The sequence below is a fragment of the Pristis pectinata genome, chromosome 16 (genome assembly GCF_009764475.1).
Source record: "Pristis pectinata isolate sPriPec2 chromosome 16, sPriPec2.1.pri, whole genome shotgun sequence".
NCBI lineage: Eukaryota > Metazoa > Chordata > Chondrichthyes > Rhinopristiformes > Pristidae > Pristis > Pristis pectinata.
In genome coordinates, this window is record NC_067420.1 from 20739044 (window position 1) to 20763439 (window position 24396).

At 38.9% G+C, this 24396-nt stretch overlaps 2 protein-coding genes across 2 annotated transcripts in view; one reads left to right on the forward strand and one right to left on the reverse strand.

The window, feature by feature from the left end:
• The first annotated feature begins 3848 nt into the window (after window positions 1-3848).
• pdyn (prodynorphin) lies at window positions 3849-7288 on the forward strand. Its single transcript, XM_052031520.1, is given in 9 exon segments — window positions 3849-3990; window positions 5118-5244; window positions 6460-6726; window positions 6729-6875; window positions 6877-6912; window positions 6914-6992; window positions 6995-7021; window positions 7024-7064; window positions 7066-7288. Coding segments are annotated over 8 exon segments (777 nt in total). The 5' UTR covers window positions 3849-3990; window positions 5118-5124; the 3' UTR covers window positions 7126-7288.
• Window positions 7289-18501: 11213 nt separating this feature from the next.
• Window positions 18502-24396, reverse strand: part of helz2a (helicase with zinc finger 2a) — an 83390-nt gene continuing 77495 nt past the window's right edge. Inside the window, 2 exon segments of the mRNA XM_052031471.1 lie at window positions 18502-19123; window positions 23745-23912. Of these exon segments, the coding sequence (XP_051887431.1) occupies window positions 19017-19123; window positions 23745-23912 (275 nt within the window). The 3' untranslated portion in view covers window positions 18502-19016.

Here is a 24396-nt window from a genome sequence, read left to right on the forward strand (position 1 = left end):
TTCCCTCCTCAATCCTCTGAGGCTTCATGACTCGCTGAACCACCAATCATCCATTGGTCCGATGTCCACACCATTAATCTCTCATTGGTGTCATAACCGCTGCCCCCCACCTACCGCCACCCCTCTCCCCAGAGCCCAGTGGTGCCTAAGGCCCTTGATCTCCAGCACAACCACCTGCAGTCCCTTATCCAACCCTCAATCATTGATGGAATTCCCCGACACCAACCATCAACCCCACATACCTCCCTCAGTGACCCAAATCATCATGTTCCCATTAGCATCCCTTTCTCTTCCCGACCTCCTGGGCCTTGGCTGCTACCAACACTTACAGAAGGGACCCACAGCTGAGATAGTTCTGACCTCACTCATCACAAGCATACAATGAATCCAAATTTCATCTAAAGTAATGAAGTCAAGCTTCTCACACTTTGTCCTTAATACATTCTCCTACTCTATCCTACCTTATCTCACAATATCTTTGGTCATTGAGATTGGTGGGACTGAGATTCGTTCTACATTTGGGACGTATCTCCCTAATAACACCATCCCTTCATTTCTTTCTCCTACTTTAGAAACCTTCTAAAGGTCCATCTACTCATTTCCCTTTCAGTAACACAAAATTAATTTTTACATTTCTGAAGCATGTTAAACTCTTTTCTTTCAAGCTTAACAATGGCTTATGAAGCAAGGTGATGTTGTAAAAGATGAATATTGTGGGGGATAGGCAATCAGTAAGAGTGCTTGAATAGATCAAATGGCCAGGTGGTTCATATGCAGAAAATATTCATTCAAACAAGCCAAAAATGTAAGCTAAATACCAACGTCCTTTAGTACATGTTCCAGGTTACAAGATATATAGGAAAATGACTTATTTGTATTTTATAGATATTGTGCACATGTGGTACAATTATTGAAGAGAATTAAATGATAAAGCAACTGTGACCTCTCACAAGCTTGCCCACAAACGCCTATTGTGGGTTTCCCCTCTTTCAGCACCAGTTATCAGTACTCATTTGCAGGAAACTCTGCTATCTAATAATACTGACATCATCAAGCAGGCTGAGCAGTTAATCACATTGAAGGATTCCCACAGACAGTAAATAAGGATGTAAAAGCCCATGTTAACAAACATTTACAGTGAGCACATAAAGGTTAGAACATACATGTGAGATTAAGATAGGAGATGAAATATCATAAGCAAGCATATTTCTAGGAATAATACTTTTCATTAATTTAAATCAATTAATTTTGAAATTAGAAGCCATAAGTATAAAATTAGTTTTTTAGAGTAATGATCATGCTTGGCACACAAATCTCTCTTACATCTGATGTGTAATATTACCAAGATTTATTTTACAACAAAAATAATTTGTTAGTACCTGAACTTCCTAGAAATAGAGAAATCCTGTGGGCTGAGCTTATGGAGTTGGGAAAGATGTTAAGAAGCAGAGCCTCAAAGGTACCATCTCCAGATTACTCTCCGTCACATACACTAACAAGTTTAGAAATAGAAGGACAGCACAGATAAATTTGTGGCTGGAGAAATGGTGCAGCTTTTGATTCCAGGAACTAGTCCTAGTGGAGCTGGGATGCGTACTGGCCAGATTGGTTGCCAAGGCCAATACCCCTCCGGGGATATTCATTGGTGTTTCTTCTATGCTATAACCTTTCAACTTCTCCGTGATTTCTGGTGCTGTGAGGGTGAAGGACATTTTGTCACTACAACAGCAAAATCTGTATCAGTTACAGAGTCTTGAGATCCCTTTAGAAAGTTCTTAATACCATTGAGCCACCTCCTGGCAAAGGCATTGATGATGACATTCACCATGGTCTTCAATGCACCAGTACAGACTTTGGTCGATTGAGGAAGAGGGTAATTGAAGATCAAGACCTCAAAACTCATGGTCCATTGGGCAGCAGCGATCGCTAACCTCCTTGATGTTTTTGAGACCTGGACTACTACAGTGGGCATATCAGGGCAGCGGAAAAATACCACCAATACTGCCTTAGCAAAATCCTCCAAATTCACTAGAAGGATAAGCGAACCAACATCAGTCCTCTCTCCCAGATCAACATCCCCAGCACTGAGGCCCTGGTTAAACTCAGTCAACCATGTTGGATAGACCATGCCATTCGTATCCACAACACCAGACTCCCAATCAGGCACTGCATTCTGAGCTCTACCATATAAGGGGATTACCAGGTAGATAGAAGAAAAGATTCCACCATGTGCCCAAAACATCCCCAAGGAGGTGCAACATGCCTGCACATTCTTGGGAATGTCTTGTCCATGACCACTCAAAATGGAAAAGGGATGTTCAGGATGGTATTGAGAACTTGAAGGCTGTGGTTAGAAGCACACAGAAACCCAGGAGAAGCAGCAGGAAGAACAGAACATCTCACAAACTATCTCCCCGCCTGCCCAATTAGTCATCTCCTGGCCCATCTATGGAAGAGTCTGCAGTTCCAAAATGACCTTATTAGCCACCTTAAAACCCACAGAACCAGAGTGGGGGCCAATCATCAGTGGACTGGAGGGATTGCAAAAATAGAAGAGACATCACTGAATGATAGCATTATTTTGTGACTCTGTCTTCCGCCTACATATTCCAAGTGATTTGTAGCCATTAACCTACTGCAATTTTAATATCTATTAATAACATTATTAGAGTTGCTTGGATATTGGATCTGTTCAATGATCTCGCAGCGTTAGAATATTATTTGTCAACAATCAGTGAACTAATTTGCAAAGCCTTACAATATTGGGATGCTTGTTAGGTTTGCTTTTGTATTGCCGCGTATTAACTGGCATCCCACAGCAATTCTGCAGTAACCAATGTCTTTATTTCAAGTAAGATGAAGAAATTGTTTTGTTCTTTGTAACGGGGAACAGTTTTGTTCGCATTTCCTTCGTGATGCACGCAAGAAGAATCAATAAAAACAACGCAAGCACGATATAAATATAACACGACAGCATCATGTGTGTCTGTGGGACAATGGGAGAAACGTTAAAATCAGTTCGATATTGAAAGAGAAAAAAAAAACCTTATCGAAATATATTTACAGAAAAATCGGAACAGCTTTCAAATTAATTGTGATGCTCTCTAAATTATCCATCACATTTCGGCGGTGTGCTTGTTACGCATTATTCTTAACTTTTATTCTTTTAGTTTCAATGCCTATATGTACTTGAATACATTGGAAAGTTTACTGTAAGCCACATAGTACGATCAACTAGGCAGCCAAATGCACTTGGCTGTTGTTGACAGTTAAGGCGCGTTCACAACATTTCTCAGTCGTTTGATTTAACGTCTCGCAAAAGGTAGAAAACAAATTTAACTATCTGTTGGATTCAGTCAGAACTGAAATGGCTTAACTTTCCAATAGGAGAATCGTTGCCCGAGAAACAAGAGCAGCTGGTCTGTGGTCCAGGAGCGTTGCACCGGGTGAGACTTGTCTAATTTACATTGGAATTGGTGAAGAGGAGGAAGCTGTGCTGCAAATGAGACCACTGAATCTGGCTCCTTTCCAGATAAACATTAAATCTCAAAGTGTGAAAAGGTCAATAGTGTAAGTAACACTAGCTAAATGTAATTAGTGTGTCATTTAACGCTGGTTATTTTTAAAACACGAATTGCCCAGGTCTTTGTAACACTACGCCGGATTACGAAGGATGTGCTACAAAACATGTTGGTGGTATTCGAGGAAATTGCCGCTTCATAATGATCCGGTCCGTGCAGTCATTGGCTCAAAAAGACGTATATTCAACGTCGCAAATGTCACACGAACGTTGACGATAGATAAATAGCGGCACTGGAGACTGCAGGTTGGAAACCCGGGATCTCAGCACGACTTCTCGAAGCTGAACTGTGACAAGAAGTCTGGACGGGATCGACTACACACCGTGTATCTTTCGTAGAGGAAACCTGCACTCGACCACTAAACTACAAAGATCCCGACCTCTTTATTTTGCTCTCAAAGAATATCCAGGTAACTTGAGAAAGCGCGTGCATCAATAATCTTTGTTTCCAGGGATCGCTGCATCCTTTAGTAGAAGAATGCATGCTGATGCACATCTGTCGGATAACGATGTATTGAAGTTTACACTTTGGTAGCTAATCTTACTGCGACTATCTGATCTGAGTTTCAACAATAAATTAATGATTGGTGTGTAGTACCAATGTACTAATCGGTATTCTCCATATTCTGGAAGGTAACGGTTGTGGACTTATTCCTGCAAGGGTACAGCATCACTAAGTACTGAGTCTATTTTACCAGAACAAAATGTTTAGAATTAGATTTGTCTGCAATCAAAGACTTGGGCCGGCGCTGCCTCTCAAGAGAAAATGTGGTCAATCTGCGTTCGTATGAGGCATTTGTTGGCATCAGATTCACACATGCAGTTGGTTCTGACAGGAATTACCGCGACAGTACCTTCAAAGAGCGGGTTATATTTCACTCGAGCTTTCCCCTTCAAACTTTCTCTTGCTTTTCATAAATTTTACCTGCATTAGCCTTTTCTCTAACATTTGAACCTCCCCACCAAGTGGGGTGTGGGTTGCAAAGCATATAGCCATACAACTCCGCAATACTTTTTGCATTCTTTGTCTCTTTCGTAAGTGATGAAATGCTCGCCTGTTACTTAAGGTGGAAGAATTATAGAAATGTAACCTGTGCACTAGAAATCTCCGCATTTAAATGGCTTCCAATGCGAACACTGACTTTCAATCATTCTGTATTCTGATATTTCAGAAAAGCGGTGACAGCCTTGCAATATTTGTAATTCATTTGCCCTCAAACATTTAACGTGATGGGTCATTCCTCAGTCCATTGTTGTGAAGCAGCCAAGTCTTGAAGATCAGAATGATAGAAATCGAAAATCAAAGCAGAGAACGTGGCAAAGCTTGGCTGGTTCTTCCTATGTTGACCACGAAGGACTCGGCAGCGCACATTCAGGGAAACGTCATCTCATGTCTGATTAGTTCTGGATTTGCTGCACTTTTCCATTATCCGTACATTTTTTTTCCGTTCACCCAAAGTTTTGCCTGAGGACTCGATAATTTCATATATGTTGTATCTAAAGCTACAGAGATTTTTTTTCTCTTTTTCTATTTCAGGGTGAAGATGGAGTGGAGTATGTTTGTTCTGGCGTTGTCGCTTGGTTCGCTTTACACGGTCCACGGTGACTGCGTCAAATGGTGCTCGGCGTGCAACTTGGTCCTGGATAGTTCGATCAAGCCACTGGTAGGGTAACTGTGCTCGAGAATACAGAGAACACATCACACTTGTATTCATGGATAAATTAGCCTGCCCCAATAATTGAAAGGAAATAAACTCATCAGTACAAGTCTTTGCTTCATGAAGCGACGGAGAAGCGTGTCTCAAAATAGTTAGCAAGTCGTGCAGATTGCCTCATTGATGAGTAAATCAAAGTCGATAGGTTAGATAACTATCATTCAAAAGTGTATCTAAACTGTTCGATGTAATTCGTTAACTTAAAAACAACCAGTTGCCACTTGTGCGCTACCGGGCAATGTCAAACAAACTGTGAGGAATTCTTATCTGCAACCTGATCAAGTTTTTTCAAAAAGTTCTGCAAACAATTGACACCAATATCGAATCTTGAGTAGAGAATACCTAGTATTCTCATAAGAAGATTGATATATAACCATGTGTTCTGGAACATTATCACATCTAAAAATGATCAATTCCATTGTAACCTTAAATACGCAGAAAACTTCGACTAGAACTTTAAATTTATCATGAAAGAATTGTATACACGGGCAACTTTCTGGCAGCCTTTCCCGAGACGTCCTTTGTGTAGAATGCATCGCACTTAAAAGCATCTTGTAGTCAATGCCAAATTTATTGGTGAGAAGTGCAACCGCATATATAGAAGAGTGGGGTATTTCTGACAGCAACCTTTAGACTTCCACGGATAATTACATTAATTACAATAATTATTACCTTATGCTATTCCTGATTAATTATGATTAGTTGGTACTTCTTTCCATGCCACCCTGCTTCTCCTTTGCAAATGGATCTAAGAATAAAGTCAGGCCAAATTAATTTATGTGAACAGATACTGTTGTGCTAGAAATTTAAATTCTAGGCATCTATATTTTCATCAAGTGTTTTTTTCAAATATTTTCTGCCCACTTCTAGAATGATACGACAAAATCAAGTAATTCTTCTTGTTTATTAAAAGAATAGCCATCTTGTGGAACTACATGTCAGATGGTATGAATCATTGTGAAACCTTGTGTGTCTATTTTTGTTAATGGCATTGGCATGATTCAAATGAAGCCCAATTTTTTGGCTCTAGGTCTCATTACATTTTTTAAAAAGATTTTCACATTGTACCTATGATTTTAGTTAATACCAATAGTAGCAAATTATGCTGAATACAGGTTCATTTCAACATTAAATAAAATCTGCCATTTGACTGCTGTTTTTCAGGCATGCACTTTAGAGTGCGAAGGGGTGGTGCTGTCGACTGATGAGTGGGAAAAATGTGACAGGGCACTTCAGTTGTACAACTCTGAGCCTTTGGGTATTGTAGATAAAGTTCTTGCTGACCCAGTAACTGATGAAAAGGAAGTTAAAAGTCTAGAGGCACTTACTGGAACACAGCACAATGGTTTTGCAAAACGCTATGGAGGTTTTATGAAAAAAGTTGACAAGAGCAGAGTTTATGCTCAAGCTTTGGCTCAAGAAAATGCATATGACAAGGACCAAATCTTAAATATGGAGGCTTGCTGCAAAAGTTCGGTGAGAAGGGATGCATCTGACTTGGGAGAGGAGCTCACAGGAGCTTACAACTGCAATGGGAAAATATGCAGGCAGACGATGATGACACTCCCTCAACAGAAGAGCCTAAAACGCTATGGAGGATTCATGAAAGGCTATGGCTAACAAAAGAAGTGAGGAGCTGGCGGATGAGGAGAATCAAAATGTGGAACTGCAGAAAAGATATGGAGGCTTCATGAGAAGAATGGTAGACCAAGATATAAATGGGATAACCAAAGAGATATGGCGGTTTCCTGAGACGCAATTTTCGGGTTTTCACTGAGGTCAGATGATGGTGAGGCCAATGATTACACTGAAGAAGCTTCAGACTTATAAAACAGCCAAAGTCATCTGAGTCTTGATGTGAGAGTGTAGACTGCCTAAATAGATTCCGTATTTAAACCCTAAATGTATTGTTTGAATGCACAAATATTTTTGCTATTATGTTTACACTAGGCTGGCTAAAATAGCAGTTGAGCAAATTGATTCTTGTACTCTGTTGTCATAGTTTATGTGAATCCAATAAAAAATGGTCTCTAGACTGAACAGCAACTTGTTTTTGTTTGCCTCCTGTAGTATCTTAATGTTAGAGATGATCTTTCATGCTTCATTTAATAAAGTAAGTAATTTCTGTGGCTAACAAACAAAGGAAATCTGGCATGCTCAGTTTGTTCCTTGTGGTATTTTTTTAAGATCAACATAAAACCTTGAGCAATTGTTGCCTTTTATTAATATACTTAAACCCAAATGATGATAATCTATTCACAATGGTAAGATCACAATATTTAGTTTCTTGAAATAGCCTAGGTTACACATTCTGAACAATCTGATGGATGTGCTGAGTTATGTAGCACCTAAAGTTACATGGTGGTGATTTTTTTCATTAAGGTAAAAACATGGAGTCAAATATGCTCAGTCATGTGAACTTGTATATTATGTTGCTTAGAACAGAAAACATTGATCTTTTTACAGCAAGGTTGGTCACAGATTTAAAAAGAAAGTAATGAAAACACTCAACAGGTCGGGCAACAGCTGTGGAAAGAAGAACAAGTTAACATTTCAGGTCGGAGATCCTTTGCTAGAACTGACTTACAGCATCTGCAGTTTTCATCTGGGTAACACGGTTTCCTAATGATGGCACATTGTGATCCAAGCAATTATTTCCATGAAAATTATGCCCTTGGAATTTCAGTTACAGTATGTAACAACTTCAGTAGCAACTTTTTTAATTTTCTAAGGTACACATCTTTGAGGTTACATGCATCTCTTCCTTAAATGCCTTGTGGTAGTTTCTTACTGGTAGTCTGAGGAAGAGTGCCAGGTAGTTGTATCAAAAGACACCAGGCAAGATTTTTATAGTTAGTCACAAAGCCACAGTACTCAATATGCACCACTCAAGCTGCTCACAAACTCTTACGAAGCTTTTGAGTGACAACTTTCTGTTACTGGGAGTTTGTGATTTAGCAGCCTAAAGGCTATCAGTTGTCACAAGCAGGAAAAACAGCGTGGCTCCTGAACTGGACTGAAGAATTGTTATCGACCCAAGAAGCATCTAAGACCTCATAACTTGTGGGTATCAGTGAAAACACTCAAAAAGAAATTATTTTTCCTGGACCACCAATTTTTTCCATGTTTTGGGAGATTTGCTCTACACATAGCATTAAAAAATCATAATTACATTTGCAATTTTTTGAGTTGTTAGTAATAATGACAGAGTAGCGATGATCATACATCTCCTAATTATACCAAGACATGATGAATCAACTGCATGGTGTTGGATTGTGTTGTATGTGGACTAGATCAGGCAGGGATGACAGGTACCCTTTACTAATAGGCATTAGTAGATTGGCTTTTACAAAGAAATTCAGCAGGTTGCACAATGATTTTTCTGTTGCTAACCCTTACGCTACCCAAGATATTGAAAGTAAGAAGAAAACTAGAACAATAGACAAAAACAAATTTTAAGAGAAATCCCCAAGGTAATATTCTATTAAAAAATAAATTTCTATTAAAAAATTCCAGAGCTATCCTTGTCCTACAGACAAGAAGATACTATGGATATCAAATTACTCTTTTATCTCATTTATATTGGGTCATCTATACAGCAAGCAGAATGTATTACAACTTTTTTGACAATTTCAATACTAACATTGCGATCTAAAGGACGTGGAAGTTATTCTAAAACATAGTTTGAGCTATAATTAAATAGACTAGTAACTCACATTTTAGATCTATTATACAAGATATATGTGATACATATTCACATGGGAAGTTTTTGTAAATACTCTAAAGCATTTCTAACAACCACCCAAATTTTTGATATGGAGTTAAAAGGGTAGACTTGGCTTCTGCAAATCAGCCCACGATTGCAGATCTATCAGCAGGTCAGTTGAGGGGTACGGATAACAGATTCTGCGAAACCAACAATGAATCTCGGATGGTGTGTTGTCTCCCTGGTGCCAGGGTACAGGATGTCACAGACCAGGTCCAGAATATTCTGAGGGGAGAGGGTGATCAGCCAGAAGTCTTGGTACATGTAGGTACCAATGACATAGGTAGAAAAAGAGAAGAGGTCCTGAAGGAGGAATACAAGGCGTTAGGGAGAAGGTTGAGAAGTAGGACCTCAATGGTGGTAATTTCAGGATTACTACCTGTGCCACGTGCCAATGGTAGAAAGAATAGAAAGCCCTGGCAGATGAATGCGTGGCTGAGTGACTGGTGCAGGGGGCAGGGCTTCAGATTTCTGGATCATTGGGACCTTTTTTGGGGGAGACATGACCTATTCACTGAGGATGGGTTACACCTAAACTCCAAAAGGTCCAATATCCTAGCAGGAATGTTTAATTTAGCTGTTGGGGAGTGTTTAAACTAATCTGGCAGGGGGATGGAAACCAGGATGTTAGGATACAAGATGTTAGGGTAAGGGAGGAAGTTTATAGAAACAAGTCCAAGACAGTATGCAGTGAGGATGGCAAGAAGGACAGGCAGGTGAAAAGTCAGGATAAGTTGCTGAACAATAGAAGTACAACAAAATCACTAGCAGATACTGGACTAAATGTACTATATTTAAATGCACGTAGCATTAGGAATAAAGTAGATGACCAAGTGGAACAACTACAGATTAATAAATACAACACTGTGGCAATCACCAAGTCATGGCTTTATGACGGATGTAATTGGGAACTGAACATCCAGGGGTACACAGCGTATAAGAAGGATAGGCGGGTAGGCAGAGGGGGAGGTGTGGCCATGATGGTTAGTAATGACATAAAATCAATAGAAAGGAAGGACATTGGGTCAGAAGAGGTGGAATCCTTATGGGTGGAGCTAAGAAATAGCAAGGGTAAAAGGACAATAGTAGCAGTCATATGTAGGCCCCCTAATAGCAGTCAGCAAGTGGACGATAAGTTGCAGTTTGAAATAGAAAAAGCGTGCCAGAGTGACAATGTGAAGATAATTATGGGGGATTTTAACATGAAGGTGGACTGGGAAATCCAGCAAGGCAGTAGATCTCAGGAGAGTGAGTTTGTGGAATGTCTACAGGACGGTTTTTTGGAGCAACTTGTTGATGACCCCACCAGGGGATCGGCTGTTTTGGATTGGGTGCTGTGTAATGAACCAGAGGTGATTAGGGAACTAAAGGTAAAGGAACCACTGGGAACCAGTGATCACAATATGATTGAGTTCAGTTTCAAATTTGAGAAGGAGAAGCTGATAACTGGTGTATCGATATTTCAGTGGAACAAAGGAAATTACAGTGGTATGAGAGAGGAGTTGGTCCAAAATTGATTGGAAGAGTAAGCTGGCTGGAGGGATGGCAGAGCAGAAATGGAAGGAATTTCTACAAGTAATAAGGAAAATGCAGGATAGTTATATTCCAAGAAAAAAGGTTTTTAATGGAAAAAAGGCACAAATGTGGATAACGAGAGAGGTGAAGGCTAAAATAAAAGCAAAAGGGAGGGCAAACAAGGAAGCAAAAACTAGTGGGAAAACAGAAGACTAGGAAACTTTTAAAAACCTGCAGAAAGAAACTAAGAAGGTCGTTAGGAAAGGAAAGATGAATTATGAAAGGAAGTTGGCAGATAACATTCAAAAGGATACTAAGAGTTGTTTTAAACGTATAAGGAGTAAAAGACAGACGGGTTGATATAGGACCAATTGATAACGGTGTGGGAGAGATTATAATGGATGTTAAAGAGATGGCAGAAGAACTAAATGAGTATTTTGCATCGGTCTTCACTGTGGAGGACATCAGCAATATGCCGGTTAGTCAGGGGTCTCACGGAATGGAACTGAGTTCAGTTATGATTACTAGAGAGAAGGTGCTAGGAAAACGAAATAGGCTAAAGACTGATAAGTCTCCCGGACCAGATGAGGTGCATCCCTGGGTTCTGGAGGAGGTGGCTTTAGAGATAGCGGAGGCATTGGTGATAATTTTCCAGGAATCGATAGACTCCGGCATGGTTCCGGAGGACTGGAGGGTCGCAAATGTAGTTCCACTGTATAAGAAAGGTGGGAGGCAGCATAAAGGAAATTACAGACCTATTAGTCTGATGTCAGTGGTGGGAAGGTTATTGGAATCGATCCTCAAGGATGGGGTTATGGAATACCTAGAGGCGCAAGGCAAGATAGGTCCAAGCCAACATAGTTTTGTGAAGGGAAGGTCCTGCCTGACCAACCTATTGGAGTTTTTTGAAGAAATCACAGGTAGGGTGGATAAGGGAGAGGCGGTAGATGTTGCGTATTTAGACTTTCAAAAGGTCTTCGACAAGGTGCCGCATAAGACACTGACTAATAAGATGGGAGGTCATGGAATTACAGGTAGGATAACAGAATGGGTGGAGCATTGGCTGGTGGCAGGAAGCAAAGGGTGAGAATAAAAGGATCTTGTTCTGGTTGGCTACCGGTTACTAGTGGTGTTCCGCAGGGGTCAGTGTTGGGGCCGCTTCTTTTTACTTTGTACATTAACGATTTGGATGATGGAGTAAATGGTTTTGTGGCTAAGTTTGCGGATGACACCAAGATAGGTGGAGGAGTAGGGAGTATTGAAGAAACAGGAAGGTTGCAGAGAGACTTAGATAGTTTAGGAGAATGGGCAAAGAAATGGCAGATGAGATTCAATGTTGAGAAATGTGCAGTTGTACACTTTGGAAACAGAAATAAATGGGCAGATTATTATCTAGGAGGAGAGAAAATTTAAAGTACAGAAGTACAAAGGGACTTGGGGGTACTTGTGCAGGATACCTTAAAGGTTAACCACTAGGTCGGATCGGTGGTAAAGAAAGTGAATACTATGTTGGCATTCATTTCTAGAGGTATAATGTATAAAAGTAAGGAAGTGTTGATGAGGCTCTAAGGGGCACTAGTGAGGCCTCATATGGAATACTGTGCACAGTTTTGGGCCCCATATCTTAGGAAGGATGTGCTGATGTTGGGGAGGGTTCAGAGGAGATTTACGAGGATGATTCTTGGAATGAAAGGGCTTACGTATGATGAGCATTTGTCGGCTCTTGGACTGTACTCACTGGAGTACAGAAGAATGAGAAGGGACTTCATAGAGACATTTAGAATGTTGAAAGGACTGGACAGAGTAGATATGGTCAAGCTGTTTCCCTTGGTGGGCGAGTCCAGGACCAGAGGGCACAATCTTAGAATTAGGGGTACAGGTTTAAAACAGAGATGAGGAGAAATTTCTTTACCCAGAGGGTGGTGAGTTTGTGGAATTCCTTGCCATATACAGCAGTGGAGGCCAGATCATTGGAGATGTTAAAGGAAGAGATAGATAGAAATCTAAATAGTCAGGGTATCAGGGATATGGGGATAAGGCTGGAAATTGGGGTTAGTTTTTTTTTTGCCCCCCCCCCCCCCACTATTTCTCATTTCTTTTTCTTTTTTCCTTTCTTTGGAGCAGACTTGATGGGCCGAATGGCCTACTTCTGCTCCCTTGTCTTGTGATCTTGTGAATTATTGTACATTGCTGAGAAAAACTTTGTCTAGCATTTGTTTTAATTCAATAATGTTGTTTTCAATCACTGCCTTTGTTAACTGGGAAGTTACTTTTTAACTCAAGGGGAAAACACTCCAATGGTTGGAATCATACTTTGCACAAAGGAAGATGGTTGTGATTCTTGGAGGTTAATCATCCCAGTCCCAAAATATTCTGCAGACCCAATCAACTTCAGCTGTTTCATTAATGACCTTCCTTCCATCACAAGATCAGAAGTTGGAATGTTCACCAATGACCTGCTGATCAATTCGGTTTACAATTCCTCATCAAATGAAGTAGTCCATGCCTGGACAACAATCAGGCTTGGATTGATAAGTGGCAGGTCACCTTCATGCCTCATCTCCAGCAAGATATTCAATATCTTTACCATCCCCCAACTTCAACATCGTAGTCATTACTATTGATCAAAACCTCAACTGAGCCAGCCACATATTTACTGAGGCTATGGGAGCAGCTCAGAGGCTGGATATACTGTGGTGAGTGACTCACCTCCTGACACCCCCAAAGCCTTTCCATCACATATAGGGTGCAATTCAGGAACGTGATTGAATACTCTCCGCTTGCCTGGATGAAGTTCAACAACATACAGGACAAATCAGCTTGCTTGATTGGTATTCCATCCAGCACCCTAAATGGTCATTCCCTCCAATAATGGGCCTTGTGGCTGCAGTGTATGGAATCTACAAATTGCACTGCAGCTATTTGCCAGGACCACTCCCATAACATCTCCCAAGCCCATAACTTCTAGCAAGGGAAATGGGTGCATAGGAATACTGCCATCTGCAATTTCCATTCCAAGTTTCACAGCACGCTGACTTGGAAATATATCGCCATTCATTGTTTCTAGGAGTAAATCCTGGATTTACCCACTGACCGACATTATGGAAGTACCTAAACCAGAGGGGACTGCAGTGGTTCAAGATGGTGCCGTTCCCCTCCTCTCAAGGGCAGTTAGGAGCAATAACTGCTGACCCTGCGACATCCCAAAAAGGGATTAAAGAAAAAAATCTCTATTCTTGTTCTATGGAGTTAAAATTCACAAAAGAATGAACAACACTTTGTTAACAGCCAATTTTGTAGTAAGAGGAAATTGTATCAATTGTACTATTTCAACAATGATTTCCAAACAACTTAAGTTAATATCCTTACTGCTTACTGTCTGTTAACATGATTGCAACAGCCAGAAATATATTATAGATATAAGTGTCAGCAAAGCTAAGAAAGTGACTCACCTACTCAAAAACTCTAATCAGCTTTAAAGTGCAAGTCAGAAGTACAATGGAACACCGTCCAGTTGCTTGGATGCTCACAGCTCCAAGAATGCACAAGAAATTTGAACTTATTTAGGCTGAAAAAAAAGTTTGACTGGCACTCAGTACAACATACTAAATGTTCATTCTCTCCACCACTGGCTGTTGTGTGCATCATCTATAAGGAGCAATATATCAAATTCCACATGTTTCTTCCACAGCACCTCCCATAAACTCCACGACTTAAAACAAGGCAGCAAATGAATGAAAAAACATTTTAGGACCCACCTAAGTCACACGCCAGCCTGATTTGGACTCAATTAGTCTTCCATCCACACTGGGTCATATTCCTGGAGGTAACAGCACTGTGGAAGACCACCACATGGATGAAACAGTGGCACAGCTAGTAAAGCTTCTGCCTCACAGTGTTAGAGACCTGGGTTCAATCCTGACCTCGGGTGCTGTCTGTGTGGAGTTTGCATGTTATCCCTGTGACTCTGTGGGTTTCCTCCAGGTGCTTCACTTTCCTCCCACCGCCCAAAGACTCGTAGATTGTGAGGTTGATTGACACTATAAATTTCCCCCTGGTGTGTACGTTTGTGGTAGAGTTTTAGGGAGTTGTTGAGAAAGTGGGGATAATAAAAATGGGATTAGTGTGATTGTGTTATTGATGGTTGGTGCAGACATGGTGCAACGAAGGCCCTGTTTCCGTGTTGTATCTCTCTATGGCTGTATGATTTCAGTGGTTCAACAAAGCAGCTTACTACCACCTTCTCAAGGGCAATTAGAAATGGGCAATGAATGCCGACCTTGCCAATGCTATCATAACCTAACAATGAATAAATATTTTTTAAAATCTGTTAAAAGGGAGAGGGACGTAACAATGGTCACATCTGGAAAAAAAAGGAAGAAAATTCAAGTCAAGCAATAAGAGGGCATAGCCCAGTTCTCAAGGATCCTCAGCTACAACCCCTTCTGATTTCATCCAGTGATACAGAAGAGAGCTCAGCCTTAGGTTTCCAGGTCACAATTCACAGGAAAAGTTTTGGGATAAACAGGGCATGAGCTGCCTCATGAGTTATTCTTGGGTAGCCAAAAAAATGTGGAGAAACAAAAACGAAACTGCTCTAATATTCACTGGGACAGGTTGATAACTTAAGCCTTTGTTGAACTGAATTCACAGGTGAGTCAGGTGACCACTTAGAGCAAGCATGTTCAACCAGTCCCAAAGAATTTCAATCAACCACTGGCCCAATCAGGATTAAGCTCACCAAGTCAAGAAAATGTTCACAAATCCAACCCAGTGATCTGGCCAGTTGTATCATTTTTAATACAGTTGCTCTAAATGTTTCACTTATTGATTTTAACTACCTTTCTTTCAAAATATTACACAAGGGATTTAAGTAGTAAGACCCAAGGTAAATTGGTAACTGGAAAACTTAAGAAATATATGTATTAAATATAATGACATCTCATTCTGTGTACGAATAAGGTAAGAGATTCTGGATTTAATAATGACTCATATCATTACATTAAAAGGCTTGGGAGGTCTTAGGCAGGTTAGGGGTCTGGTTGACAATTCACAGCTGATGTTTCATGGCTTCTTGAATGTTCCCCCACAGTATCCACTCACATTCTCACAGTATCTCTAATCTTATCAAATTCCTTGATGCTCTCACATGTTCTCATACCCATCACCCTCTCTCCCCCACCTCTATTCCTCCTTCATGTTTCCCCAATCATTCTCTTCCCTGGGGTCCCTGATCATCTCCTCTGTCCCTACAGTCATACCTTCAGCTCCTTTCATACCTTTATCCAACCTATCCTCTACATCCCCTAGTCTCCTTTCAGTATACACCCCCTCTAAACATCCCCTCACTCCACTCCATCACTGACCTTCTGATTTCCAACACATTTTCTGTACTCTACTCTCTCCATCATGGTGAAGTTTTTACTTTTATTCTTCTTGATATGGAGTCAATTACAGGTAATATTTGAATTATAGATTTAAAAAGTAAATACAGAGAATTAAGATTAAATGCAATATCTAAAAGAAATGCATCTGAACTCATATTCTGATTCATTTATTCTTTATTAAATGTAAAAAAAAAGAAAACATTATTTTTAGCAAGAATAAACAATGGATAAAACATTGTTTTAAAACAAAATTTATTCTATTATTATTAAACCTTAAGTAAAATATAGGGGAACCCAATAACAAAGGGGTACATTAAGAATTTATATCTGATCAAATTTACTGAGGCTTCAAATTATATTCTTGCAGGAATGTATAATGCACCAATATTTGAACAATAGTTCTTTACTGTACAAAAACATACATCTGCATCTCAATTTATGACCAACAAATTATTGATAAGCAGACTGACAAAATTTTTAAAAAGCTCCAAATCACATCAGTTTATAAAATATAGGTTGAATGTAGATATAGACTTTTGCACTTAAAAAGCACTTTAAAACAATAAATTACCAAAGAAACAAAGAATATACATAAAAGTCATTTTGGTCTTCAGTTCATTATAATGCAATTAAACCCCTGTGCTTTAATTTATAGTTTATATTTGCACTTAAAAATGAACCACGTGTTTCAGTGCTCAGAGTAATGTGGAACAGAGAATCTCAAGCAAACCTCCAAAGTGTAGGAAAGTCTTGACAATCTCTCACATCAGAAAAATATCATTGGTGATTGAGTTGGCTACTCTCAAACCTGTTCCAAAATAAAGAACTTCATAAAATCTTGAATCATTTTACCATATCTCTTTTTAAAGTAATTAATCAACTATGGAGAGGTATTTTGCAGAAAGCCAGAATAGAAACAGAGGATTCAAGTTTTTAAAAAGTACAGATTAAAATTAATTAGGATTGCCTTCAAGTTGACACTCCTTCCTAGTACATGACCATTAGGTCAACTGAAGTAATGAAAAGAGGTTAGAATCAAATGATGATTGCGCACTTGTGCTTGTGGTACGAAAGGAGAATGATAAGCTCTGGTCCTGAATCAAGACTTGGATTATGAAATGACCCAGGTGCTATTTGCTGAGTCCTTCATTCTAACATTCAGGTAGTTCAATATACTATGAAGTCAGGAAGCCGTGAAGAATTCATAATTTCATCTGGCTGCTAACAGTGATTGGGATTCAAAAATATAAAGTCAGAAAACTATCAGTAATCATGCAAAATAATGCACTTGTCTGCACATTTAAGTTTTAAGTCAAGTGGGTGAACATCTACTTAAAAGATGGGCCACTCTTCCACTTGCAGAAGGATTAAGGGGTTGAATAGCCATTGATGAGAAATGTAAAGTTTTCAATGTAAAAAGGGACATAAATATATTAGATTAAGAATTTTAGAACTATAATATAACACAAGTTCATTTCTCAAAAATATTTCCCAAATATTGTATTGTGTTGAATCAGAGAACATTCAGATAAAGGAAGTGTGTTGCACACCATTGACAGATATGATGGAGGAGCCTTCATTTTGTATGTGGGTTCAGCAGAGAGCATTGAAAAAGATGATTATGTCCATAGAATTATCCTTCTAGCCTTATTCAAATGTAAGAAGAGGTCTCAGATGTCAATTGATAGAGGAACTAAAATAATCAATATGTACATATGTAGACAAACACATCAAATAAAGTTTCAAATTTCTGACCTTTCCCTGAGCAAAAAGGAATGCTAGAATATACAGAAAACCTCACTGTAAGGTTAGGTGGACAAATGTACTAGTCATTTACCAGTAGTTTTTACACATTGATATATATTCCTATTGCTACAGAATGAAAATCAAAAAGCTACAATGCACTGGAAATCTGAAAAATAAACAGAAAATGCTGGAAATCTTAGCAGACCAAGTGTCATCCTCCATTTCTAGTCTAATAACCTAAATGGAAACAAATTTAGGGTCAACACTCATAAGAACTAAAACTAAAGTTGTTTCACAGTTCTGATGATTGAGTACAAGAATCCCAACCAAAGGGCTGCCTAACCTGCTGAACATTTCCAGCATTTCCTATGGCTACTTGATTCTTTTAAACATCTCTAACAGTGAAGGGCCATTGTTGTAACATTATATCACCAGATAGACTTCTAAAGAAGAAAATTCTTATGTCATTAGGTACTTAAATCAGCATATCCACTGTCTCATTTCCCAAATCTGACAACATGATTTTTTTAAACCAGTATTAACTATTTCATTTTTTAGGAAAGCTATTCATAAAATATACCTTGTCAAATTGGAATGTTACCACCAGACTGGAAATGTACTTGATTAAATGATACAATGAAAGTAAAATGTAAAAACACACAAGGAAAAATATCAATTTTCATTTGAAATAAACAATCTATATGTTATATCCTTCAGTAGAAAAACATTATTTAAAAGATTAAAATGAAAATGGTTTCAAAAACAGTCATTAAAAATACATTTAATTTTCTAATCAAGTTGTTTAATTGCAGTGTAACACTGCCATTTATTTGCCCATAAAATGTGGATGCTTTTAAAGACTTTAAAAAGCTAGGAATGTAGTAAATCAGTTCATGTATTACAGATCACATTAACTTCTAAGCAAAAAGTGCTGAATGTGCTTCTGAATAAAAAAGATTCACAATATACAATTTATTTTATAAATCTAAACAACCTTTTTATAAACTTACATCTAAGTTAAAATACTCTCATTTTGGATAGTCTGCAGTAAATACATTCAGAGAGCAAGGACAATAAAATCTGAATAAATTTCAACTCCTTTATATCTGCACTGAGAAAAAGTGAGACAATGATTAAGTAACCCTGTAAATGAACTGTCACTTTCAGTTGTGGTACGGAAGTAAAATGAAATAAAATAAAGCTTGTTGGTAGACCAGAACTGGAATCGAAAAGCTGGTTTGTGTAACTTTTAACATTTCAGCAAGTCTGAAAAACCTTGGATTCCTTTTCAGGATATCGAACCATAATTATCTTCTCACAAAAATTTGGTCTGCATTCACAAAACTATTCTTCCTCTTATAATGTGCCAGCAGATCCTTCCAGAGATAACTGCAGCTCAATAAATGCTCGTTTCCTGAAGGACAAGAAAAGATTTAGTAAATGCTCATTGAAATTACTGAGTGGTGCAATAATGAAAGTATTCATCCATATCTGTCCCAATCTGTGATGTTACAAAACTAGAAATAGTTGCTAAGGTGACAAGAGATTGTAGGATTGGAAGTTCAGCCCAGGGTCAGACAAAATGCCAAGCTATAAACAAACTGTTGACCTTGAAACAATCGCTGATAAGTCAATGGTAAAGGCACAGAGTAGCCTAGCTTGGTCCTCACGGTGTTTAACTGGGGGTGCTGTGGCTCAGCAGTGGATGTCCGGCAAGCATTCTTAGCTATAATGGAGGAGGTTGAGTTGAGTCTCACATGCTGGTTGACCCCATGCCTGCTGTCATTGTTGCAAGAGGATTCATGTAGATGAAGAAGAAGAAAGTGTGGAGGACATAGAGTGGCATGCCAAAGTATGGGCACTCCTGGTCAAAATTTCTGTTACTGTGAATAGCTAAGCAAGTAAAAGATAACCTGATTTCCAAAGGCATAAGTAAAGATGACACATTTCTTAATATTTTAAGCAGATTACTTTTTTATTTCCATCTTTTACAGTTTCAAATAACCAAAAAAGGAAAAGGGGCCCGACGCAAAGTTTGGGCACCCTGCATGGTCAGTATTTAGTAACACTCCCTTTGGCAAGTATCACAGCTTGTAAACGCTTTCTGTAGCCAGCTACGAGTCTTTCAGTTCTTGTTTGGGGGATTTTCACCCATTCTTCCTTGCAAAAGGCTTCTAGTTCTGTGAGATTCTTGGGCCGTCTTGCATGCACTGCTCTTTTGAGTTCTATCCACAGATTTTCGATGATGTTTAGGTCGGGGGACTGTGAGGGCCATGGCAAAGCCTTCAGCTTGTGCCTCTTGAGGTAATCCATTGTGGATTTTGAGGTGTGTTTAGAATCGTTATCCTGTTGTAGAAGCCATCGTCTTTTCATCTTCAGCTTTTTTTTTTACAGACAGTGTGATGTTTGCTTCCAGAATTTGCTGGTATTTAATTGAATTCATTCTTCCCTCTACCAGTGAAATGTTCCCTGTGCCACTGGTTGCAACACAAGCCCAAAGCATGATCAATCCACCCCCATGCTTAACAGTTGGGGAGGTGTTCTTTTCATGAAATTCTGCACTTTTTCTTCTCCAAACATACCTTTGCTCATTGTGGCCAAAAAGTTCTATTTTAACTTCATCAGTCTACAGGACTTGTTTCCAAAATGCATCAGGCTTGTTTAGATGTTCCTTTGCAAACTTCTGATGCTGAATTTTGTGGTGAGGACGCAGGAAAGGTTTTTTTCTGATGACTCTTCCATGAAGGTCATACTTGTGCAGGTGTCGCTGCACAGTAGAACAGTGCACCACCACTCCGGAGTCTGCTAAATCTTCCCGAAGGTCTTTTGCAGTCAAACAGGGTTGTTAATTTGCTTTTCTAGCAACCCTACAAGCAGTTCTCTCAGAAAGTTTTCTTGGTCTCAGACCTCAACTTGACCTCCACCGTTCCTGTTAACTGCCATTTCTTAATTACATTACTAACTGAAGAAACGGCTACCTGAAAACGCTTTGCTATCTTCTTTTAGCCTACTCCTGCTTTGTGGGCATCATTTATTTTAATTTTCAGAGTGCTAGGCAGCTGCTTAGAGGAGCCCATGGCTGCTGATTGTTGGGACAAGGTTTGAGGAGTCAGGGTATTTATAAAGCTTTGAAATTTGCATCACCTGGCCTTTCCTAATGATGACTGTGAACAAGCCCTAACAAGCTAATGAAGCTCTGAGACCTTGGTAAATGTTATCTGAGAGCTCAAATCTCTTGGGGTGTTGAAACTTTTGCATGGTGCTCCTTTCCTTTTTTCACTCTAAAATTGTACAAAACAAAAATAATACACTAATCTTGCTTAAAATGTTGAAAAGAATGTTTCGTCTTTAACTTCATGACTTTTGGAGATCAGTTCATCTTCTACTCACTTAACTATTCACAGTAACAGAAATTTTGACCAGGGGTGCCCAAACTTTTGCATGCCACTGTATGCCTGCAGGTTTCTGGAGACAAGCGGGAAAAGGCACCATTGCTGTTTATATGAGGAACATGCCACAGTAGAATTGTAGAGCGTTTAACTTAGCCTGTTTAATAACTTCTTAGCCTGTTTTTAATTTTGAAGTCAAGATTATATACAAGTCAAAACATAAAATTGCTGCATTCATATATTGGACAATTCTCAGTCTGTGGAAAACAAAGGCTTAAATTGAACCTCAGTTATCATTGATGACACTTTTGATTCAATGTCCATTCCCCAACATCATGATGGAATTTCTGAATATATTATAATATTCTAATCAGTTCTTCTGTAGTTTATCTTAATAACGAAAGGCAATGTTTCTTCCCCACTGAGCAGCATTGTGGGAGCACCCGAAAAAGGGACTAAAATTTTAAAACTAATAGCAGGAGGGTGCAGTGAAGAACAGTACACGCAGTGCTTTGGAGGTACTGGGGAGAAGGGAAGAGGACATCAACCTCCATAAAGGATGCTAAATTATTATATTTTGTTGTTGTCTATGTCCCAAACAAGGGGACAGGTGAAGATGAAAATAGTAAAACCAGATTTCCACAGAAGGTGAATATCGTAAACAGAAAGCAATAAGTACTGGAAATACTCAGTACATGATTGACTTGAAATGTCAATTCTACTTCTCTTCCCATTGAAGCTGTTTCTAAGAAATTACCAAAATTCTTAATGCAATTGTGCTTACACTGAACATTATAACATTACCTAACAAATCATCTTCATATATTTTGCCATAAGCTTGGTGCAACTTATTTATTTTATTGTTTATTTATTTTCAAAATGCATGTGTGTGTCAGTGATTTCAATATATTCCTCATGGCTGACATCATGATTAATCTGCCCTGGGACCCTTGATACTTTGTATGGAACATCAGCAAACAAGCTGCCCTCACAGTGGAGCTTGCTGGTAGCTTACCTGTTCAAGCACCAATGAAACCCAGACCTCAACATCATGAAATCAGGATAATTTTCTTCTCTGAGGTGGGGGGGGAGGTCAGTATTGGAAAGCAGCTACTGGTGTTGAAAGAGTACTTAGAACCTACTATTTTGTTATGATTCTAACTCTATTGCAAATAAAACTGGCTGAAGGGAGAGTGCATATTCCACATTTAACAAATTTTACCTGAAAATTGCAATTACCAATTAAAATTCCAAATATTCCGAAGGATCCTAATTTTCCCATTTGAAGAGATTTACAAATTCACCATTGACTTTCAAGGGTTTGGGAAATCTGTCAACCATTGTAAAACAGTTATCATTCTGCCAATGTAATTTCACCAAGTTGACATCAACCCCAAGTTAATTATATGTTTGCACATTTGCAATAAGGCAGCAGTTGGTCTGAGCACTTATATTGATTTTCTTCTCTCCTCCTAATACATCCCTATTCCATCTGAAGGTCACACGATCAGTGCAGATCCATTCAGACTTCACAGGTACTGAAACTCAACCATTAGTTCCTTAAAACACTGCAATCATGGGCCTTGATGCACTAAAGGGAAGGGAAAGAAGACTGCAGTTTTTTCTTAAAGATATCACTGATGTTTTTCTTTGTTTTAATATTTCTTGTCAGTGAAGCAACATTCACAGCTGCACTGCAGCATAACAAACTACATAACATCTCCACTTTAACTGACATTTCAATGTTACAATTCTAAAATTACTCTTTCAATTCAGTCTCCTATGTCTATCAAGCTTAGATTTCACTGTTGACCACAGAGAATCAAACACATGCCAAAAGGCTTCCTCCAAGTTGCACTAATTGTGCAGAACCTGATTCTTCCTTTAGATGGCACTAATCATCTACTGAATGGGCCTGATAGGCTCCTGTGGCCAGATTCTAGTGAGAATGTTTATCAGTTTTGCTCTAAATATGTTGAACATTGCATCGGAAGATCTGTCATTTTGTCACAAGTCTAGCGATCTATTTGCTATTTTTCCTTTATCTCAGACTGCATATCTTTGTAGTGCATTGCAAAGAAAGGGTAGAGTCAAGACTTTTTGTCCAGAAAGGCTCCAAAGTCAGATGGTAATTTTCTGTGAGGAAAGTAACGCAAAGGCCAGTCTACTCTGGAAGAGAGCTAACCAGGCTCAGGAGAGTGTGACCTTTTCTTATTTATGAAGTTCAGTTGTCCTATCACAATAGAATAATTGAAGAAATTAGAATAAAGAAACTAAATGTAAAGAAATTAGACTAAAGTAATTAGATCTGCATTCTCTGCGAACCATGCAACTATATTAGTCAGACTAAGTAATCTTGGCCTTGCATATCAGATCATATTTTCTTAAGTGCTCAGTCAACCCATCTTTAACAACATAGTCTAATAGTTTTGTCCATAATTTACAGACCTGTAGCTATTTGTCACAGTCCAAAGCTCCTGGGGCAAAATACAGTTCCCAATCATCAACACGTTCATCTTCAACTCTTACATTTGCTTATGACTGAGCTAACAATTACAAAGTTTGTTTTTTCCTGCCTGCAACACCTAACATAAGAACAAGTTTACCAAACACTTCTCCAGAGAAACAAAATAAGATTTTGCTCACCAAAGATACAAAGGCCTTCCTTCGCTCTTGTCAGTGCAACATTCACTTGATTTGGATCAGTGATAAAACCCAGATGTTGCTTCAGCCAGGATTTTGAAGGCTGTGTTTCAATATCTTTCTTTGGAAGAGAACGAACGACAGAAAAGATGACATAACGCCATTCGCTTCCTATTAATATAAAGAGAACAAACATGAGTTCTTTAGCATTTTTCAGTGTCAAATGGGGTTTACTGCTCAAACTGTTGTAACTTGTTTCAGCTGGATAGGGTTTATTTTCACCTTTCTAAGTCAAAAACTCAATACTGTCATTACAAATAGTTGAAGCATTTTTAAACTGCAAGAACTTCTCTTTTCTTTTTAAATACCATTTAAATTCAGCAGTGATGGAATTGACATGGTTTCCCACATTTCTATCATTTCTCCCAGCTATGGGACTGAAAATATTTCTGCTTTCCAAATCTCATTAAAATCATGGCCTTGAAATTGGATTAAACATGTATATTATTGGACTAAAAAGACACATTATTACAAGGCTGGTAGTAGCGCACACATCCCTATTGCAAGAGGAGGATGCATCAACCTTGATGCTCAGTGAAATCAGAGGGTGTGCTGAATATCACTGGCAGTGACAGGTAATAATGCTGACATTGTG